Raw genomic sequence first — 7,215 nt, 5'->3', positions numbered from 1 at the left:
CATATATATATACTTGAAAACATTAAATGCCGGGAATCATAATCATACAAGGGATGAAAACATTAAATGTGGGAAATCATAACCATACACCTGTCATTGTTGTACGTAAAGCGGCTGCAAAAATAATTTTGCCGTATATATATATATATATATATATATATATATATATATATATATATATTCACTCACTCACTCATTGATTAAAAAATTCCACTAAACAAAAATGATAATCGTGACGATGACAAAAGCCAAAAGTTAAAAAATAAATTGTTCAACAATATCATAAAACTTTATTAAGAGATTTATATTTTATTGACTTTTTTTCTTCATCGACACCACCAAAAGGAGTAGAATTGTAATTTGAATGTCTTGATCGATTAAGGCACCTTTGTTTAAGCAAATTGGTAGCATGTGATGTTGGCTCATCTTACATAAGAAAGTCTTGAGAATCGATGGTGAATGAAAGATGATTTAGAAGGGATGAGAAGTTCAAAAAAGGATAGAAAAGTAGGAAAATTTGGCGAAGAATGGAAGAGAAAAGAGTGATGACGACACCAAGTGAGAGAGAATATTGCAAAAATTAAAAAATTAAAAGATATTTTTTTATTAAAAAATTACAAGGTATTATTTTATTAAAAAATAATAATATAATAATATATTAAAAAATAATAAAATATTATCTATTAAAAGTAAAATAAAATATTATTTATTAAAAATACAAGGCGAGCCTGAAGGATTAAAGGACCAACTTGCTAAAATTGACTTGTGACATGATTTCTAAATAAGTCTTTTAATGAACTCAGCCTGTACTATTTAAAAAAAAAAAAAATATTACTATTTTAATAAATAATTACGAATACATAATTGTTTGGAAATTATCTACGAATCTATTGCAGTCATTTACGCCCAAATTAGGCGTGACTATTCACGCCCAAATTAGGCGTGATTCCCATGGCATTCACGCCTAATTTAGGCGTGAATCATCTGGTGTTGACACGTGGCAAAAAAAGCCAACTTACGAACCGTAAAACTTTGGAAAGCTATAACTTTTAACTCGGATATCCGAACGAGGTAATTCTTTTTTTGATTCCACATAACTTTTCAAAATCTACGCAATGACACATCATTTGATATATTTTATCTCTCACAAACACAATTCAAATTTGCAATAATTGTATTATATAGTGTATTACCAAAAAAAATTAAAAAATTATTATTAATAAGAAAAACAAAATAAAGATTTAATTTGTGATTTAAACTCAAAAATAAATTTGAAAAATATGTATTAATAAAAAAAATAATTAAATAAATATTATAAACACTTGGTAGAATATTATATAAATTTGTATATATTTTAATAATTAATTACGAATAAGTTGTCGTTTTGAACCTAATTACGAATATATTGCACTCATTAACGCCCAATAATGTTACTATAACATTAAATTCAAAATTCAAAATTCAAATAACCTTCAATAAGTTGATTGCATTTTGTATTCATAAGAGTTGATTGTGTTTTGTATTTAATAGGAGCGGATTGCGTTGTAATTTTATGAGTTGGTTACAGATTGTCGCCAATTCAAACAAATTTGCTGGAGGTTATTTGAATTTTGAATTTAATGTTATAGGAGTTGATTGCGTTTTGTATTTAATAGGAGCTGATTGCGTTTTGTATTTAATAGAAAATTTGGTGCCATCTTATTTATAGATGAGTTAATCCACTTTGGTGCCATCTTTATAGTATCATTGTTGCAAATTTGAATTGTGTTTATGAGAGATAAAATATATCAAATGAGATGTCATTGCGTATATATCGAAAATTTATGTGGAATCAAAAAAAGAATTATCTCGTTCGGATACCCGAGTCAAAAGTTATGACCTTATAAAGTTTTACGGTTAAACTATTAATTTTTTGTGCCACGTGTCAACACCAGACGAGTCACGCCTAATTTAGGCGTGAATTCCTTGGGAGTCACGCTTAATTTGGGCGTGAATAGTCACGCATAATTTGGACGTGAATGACTGCAATAGATTCGTATATAATTTCTAAACTGTAATATATTCGTAATTAATTATTAAAAATATAATATTTTAATTTTTTTTCCTTTTTAAAATAGATCAAGTCAAGCTCAGGCAAAAGCAAAGTAAGCTATAGACCCTAACAAGCCACCTAGGCCCTAGATCATTTATACCGATACCCATCGTCAATTGATATGGTATGAAAACTATAAAGATTGATTAATTAACTCTTAAATTATATTATTCAATAGTTTGTATACAATTAACAAAGGAAAAAATGTTTGACCCTTTAAATGACACAATTTATGTCATTTCATTCTCAGAAGGAGGTGATACCCATATTTTTATTTTTTTTTGTCCACTCTTTTTTTTATTTATCTCTTTCTCTCACTTAAAATGATATAATTTTATAACCTTTTAAAATGATACACATTTTTCCCATTAACAAAATGGTAAAATCATTACTGCAGCTGTTTTACCTACAATAACGACATGTGTATGATTATGATTTCTCTCATTTAATACTTTCATCTTTTGTATGATTATGATTCCTTATCAAGTATTTGATTACGGCACTTACAGAAGCTAAACCTCTAACAAAATATCAGAATATAAATTAACATAAGTAAATATCATTTTTGGTCTCTAACAAAAAAAACGGTCCCCACTTTAGTCCTTTACAAAAATAAATTAGTCAATTAATCCCTAACAAAAATTAGTCATTTTTGGTCTTTAACAAAAAAAACGGTCCCCATTTTAATTGTGGTCTCTCCAAAATTCAAAAAAGATCCATATTAGTCCCTGAAAAGGACTAAAATGCGTTCACTTTAAATTTGTTAGGGACTAATTGATTAATTTATTTTTGTAAGGGACTAAAGTGGGAACCGTATCTTTTTGTTAGGCATCAAAAACGTATTTACTTTTTTTTTTTTTTTTTTTTCATTCTCCCAAATATAAAATCGACAGTCAATTGCTTTGACAGATAGAGTCGTCGCCATGGGAGAGTCGCTGGAACGAGAGTTACCGCAGTTCTTTAAACGGAATTAACCCACCCTCACGCTGAGCGCCGCACTAGCCGAGCATTAGTTTGTTCACTCAGCTTGAGCCGCGCCACAAAAAGAGAGTTAGAAAAGTCATTGGCGTGTTTCTCTCTCTTAAAAACGCAGTGTCTGAAATTTTTTTGTCGTTGACGGAGGAGAAGTATGACGAACGACCTCGATCTCAGGCAATCGGCGATTTTTCTCTGCTAATTCGCCGCCGGGCGGAGCAAAACGGTGGCATATGGAGGAAGCCATGGAGGATGAGAGCGCAGGGATATTGATCGAGTTGTTGAATGAGATAGCTAGCATCTCAGATTACAGGCCTGCGGTGAAGAAGCAGTACTGTAACTTGGCGAGGAGGTTGAAGCTGTTGACGCCGATGTTCGAGGAGATTAGTGACATGAAAGAGGCAATCTCTGAGGACACTTCAAAAGCTATGCTTGCCTTCAAGGAAGCTCTGGAATCCGCCAGGGAACTACTCAGATTCGGGAGTGAAGGCAGCAAGATTTACATGGTTTGTTCCCGTCAATTATTTATTTATCATTATTATTTTATTATTATTTTTTGTAAGTCAATAGCAATTTGGGGATTTCTGTTGTGTGGAGCTTTGCAGAGGTAGGGGAAGGGTATTTTCCTTTAATGGTGTCTTAATTGTTTCAAGCATTCCTATATTCTGTTCAGATTTGTTACATCAATTATTGTAAAAACGATGTTCATGCTGCCAAAGTTTTTATGTCTTGTAGGACTTTGAAATGATCAACTAATACAGGTTTATGCAAAATTAAGCAATTTAATAAAATTTATAATATTGGTACTATTTGAAATCCAAATAATATTGTATTTTTTTTTATGTCTACATGGAAACCTTAGATTACTTACTGTTTCATAAGAGGCGTTCTCAGATGCTTGTTTTGACCTTTGGTTGCTCAGAGCTATGTTTCCGTTGGAAGTCTCTCTTATGATTATGGTTTGAACTATATGTCTAGAAACAGCATTATGGAAACATGTTTCCAATAACATGAAATCTTCTGCCTTAAATATTGATTCATTTGTATTATTTCCTTTAACAGGTTCTTGAGAGGGACCAAATTATGAATAAATTCTATGAGGTGACAGCTCAGTTGGAACAATCATTGGGTGGAATTTCCTATGATAAACTTGACATATCAGATGAAGTTAAGGAGCAGGTATAATACACCTTCACCCCTATTCTCACAAGTCGGGGAGCCTTGTCCACCGGGGTTTGGTTTGCCTTTTTTATATATATATTATAATGCTATTGAACGTGTGCAACACGGTGATCTTGCTCAGCGACTCAGCCAATATCATTTTTTAAGTAGTAAACTTCGATTTGTTGAACCTCAACTAATTTGGTATTGAGAATAGAATAGACACCGCACCATTGTGGAGCTTCTTTATCTCTATATTTTTGCTATTTACATAATCTAGTTTAATTCTTCCTATCGTCTCAGGTTGAGCTGGTTCTTGCCCAGTTCAGAAGAGCCAAAGGGAGGGTTGATGAACCAGATGTCAAGTTGTATGAGGATATGTTGTGCCTTTACAACAAGAGCAGTGATGCAGCTACAGATCCAGTTGTTGTAAGTCGAGTAGCTGAAAAATTGCAATTGATGGGAATAGCAGAACTTACACAAGAATCACTCGCTTTGCATGAGATGGTTGCAGCAAGTGGTGGGGATCCAGGGGCACGCATCGAGAAGATGTCAATGTTATTGAAGAAGATAAAGGATTATGTGCAAACAGAAAATCTAGACAAGGATGATAATGTTGAACAAAAAGACCTTTCCTTAAGTGTCTACACGCTAGGAACAGATGAAAAGAATCATCAGGCCCTTGCTATCCCTGATGATTTTCGATGTCCGATTTCGCTAGAATTGATGAAGGATCCTGTCATTGTTTCAACAGGGCAGGTATGTGCCTTCTATGATACTCTCTGACAACTAAGTTTCAAATAGGGTGCGATTAGTTATCGTTCTTGACTTGACAAATTGAAGGATGTGACCTTTGCTCTATGTCTGCTTGAATTTAAAATTGCTGCAAAAGGCACCATGCTCTGGCACAATTTTGTTAATATATCTAATTGATTTCTGGTTGAGGATCCTCTCATTTTACTAACATGAAAGTGGTCGTGTTATGAAAAAGAAAACCACAAAAGCAAAATTGATGGACCCTACTTTATTTTCAAATTTATTCTCTGAGGCTATTGAGCTTCGCATAAGCTGTACAGGTTGCAACATGTACAATTGCTTTATATATTCATGGATTTTTGTGGAACATATAACTTGGTTGAATTTGGAAAGTTAGTATAATTGCTATATGCTGATTCCAGTTCACACTATTGACATTTTACCCCTGCTTCATAGCCAGTTTGCTTATAACTGTAAAGTTACCCTCTCAAACACCTCTTGTTCTCATCTGCAGACTTATGAGCGTTCTTGCATTGAGAAGTGGTTGCAAGCAGGGCATGGGACATGCCCAAAAACACAGCAGACTCTCACTAGTACTGTTCTCACACCCAACTATGTCTTACGAAGCCTCATAGCACAATGGTGTGAAACCAATGGCATAGAGCCACCAAAACGACCCAGCAGCTCTCAACCTAGTAAATCAGCATCAGCCTGTTCCCCAGCTGAGCGAAGTAAGTTTGAAAATCTTCTCCAAAAGCTCATGTCTGGCAGTCCCGAAGACCAGAGATCAGCTGCAGGTGAGATCCGCCTTCTTGCAAAGCGCAATGCAGATAACCGTGTAGCTATCGCTGAAGCTGGCGCAATACCTCTTCTTGTTGGTCTCCTTTCTGTGCCTGACTCTCGCACTCAAGAGAATGCTGTGACAGCACTTCTGAATCTTTCCATATATGAAAATAACAAAGGAAGCATTGTTTCCTCAGGAGCAGTTCCAGGTATAGTTCATGTGCTGAAGAAGGGAAGCATGGAAGCTCGGGAAAATGCAGCAGCAACACTTTTCAGCCTTTCAGTTATAGATGAAAATAAGGTCACAATTGGCTCTTCAGGAGCCATACCACCGCTAGTGACACTGTTGAGTGAGGGTACCCAAAGGGGTAAGAAAGATGCTGCTACAGCACTCTTCAATTTGTGCATTTACCAGGGTAACAAGGGAAAGGCAGTGAGAGCTGGTGTTATTCCAACACTGATGCGACTGCTGACAGAACCTAGTGGGGGAATGGTGGATGAAGCATTGGCCATTTTGGCAATATTGGCTAGCCATCCTGAAGGGAAAGCTGCCATTGGTGCTGCAGAGGCATTGCCGGTTTTGGTAGATTTTATTGGGAATGGATCCCCAAGGAACAAAGAGAACGCAGCTGCCGTTTTAGTGCATCTTTCTTCTGGAGATCAACAATATCTAGCACAGGCCCAAGATCTAGGGGTGATGGCTCCATTGTTGGAATTGGCTCAAAATGGTACAGACAGAGGCAAAAGAAAGGCAGCACAATTGCTAGAGCGTATGAACAGGCTCCTTGAGCAGCAGCAGGAGGAGGAAGTTCAAACACAAACTGAACTTCAAGCTCAGAACGAGGATACCCAACCACCTTTCATCACTGATTTAGATGATACCTAAGATGTTTTTTTTTTACACTTTTGTTCGTTTGGTTTCTTTAGTTCTTTTAAGTGTTGAAAGAAGCATCTGTTTGGAGGAAAGGGTGGAAGATCACCTTCATACTCTCCATTAAGTCATTCGTTTGTTTGTGTGATATGTAATGCAAAAAGCTTTTGAAAGGGGGAAGAAGAGATCGAAGAAACTGAGCAAGGTGTGCCTGACGTGGAAAATGTACAATTGTAACATGTACTATTCTAATCCATCCTCAGATTTTAATGAAGAGATGTTCCGTGTATTCGCACCATAGCACATAACATTGATGTTATAAAACTGAAATTGATTCATATTAAGTGTTTGTCACAGTTGATTGGTGACATAATTTTAGAGTTTCCATGATAAAGTGATTTAGTGTTCCATCTTTGCCTTCTCCAATCTTGTAATTAAAGAAAAAAAAAGTTAAAATAAGTGCAACGTAAGTGGGAATAAAACCATCGGCATGTCTTTAACATAACAACTTACAAGTTTAGGAGTTAGGACGCTCACATATTTATATTACAGTTACTAGGTGAGTAATGAGCATGAT

General features: G+C 35.1%; 1 protein-coding gene across 1 annotated transcript; it reads left to right on the top strand.

Moving 5' to 3' along the window:
• The first annotated feature begins 3,100 nt into the window (after positions 1–3,100).
• Positions 3,101–6,936, top strand: LOC133315573 (U-box domain-containing protein 13-like). Its single transcript, XM_061517209.1, has 4 exons — positions 3,101–3,573; positions 4,130–4,246; positions 4,532–4,987; positions 5,499–6,936. The coding sequence occupies exons 1-4, from the start codon at positions 3,301–3,303 to the stop codon at positions 6,651–6,653; spliced, it is 2,001 nt and encodes a 666-aa protein (XP_061373193.1). The 5' UTR covers positions 3,101–3,300; the 3' UTR covers positions 6,654–6,936.
• The last annotated feature ends 279 nt before the right edge of the window (positions 6,937–7,215 follow it).

The sequence above is a fragment of the Gastrolobium bilobum genome, unplaced genomic scaffold (assembly GCF_033153095.1).
Source record: "Gastrolobium bilobum isolate Gb01-03AN ecotype WA unplaced genomic scaffold, APGP_CSIRO_Gbil_v1 utg1559, whole genome shotgun sequence".
Classification (NCBI taxonomy): Eukaryota; Viridiplantae; Streptophyta; class Magnoliopsida; order Fabales; family Fabaceae; genus Gastrolobium; species Gastrolobium bilobum.
The sequence above is the reverse complement of the archived record's forward strand: the minus strand, read 5'-3'. Positions and strand labels throughout refer to the sequence as shown.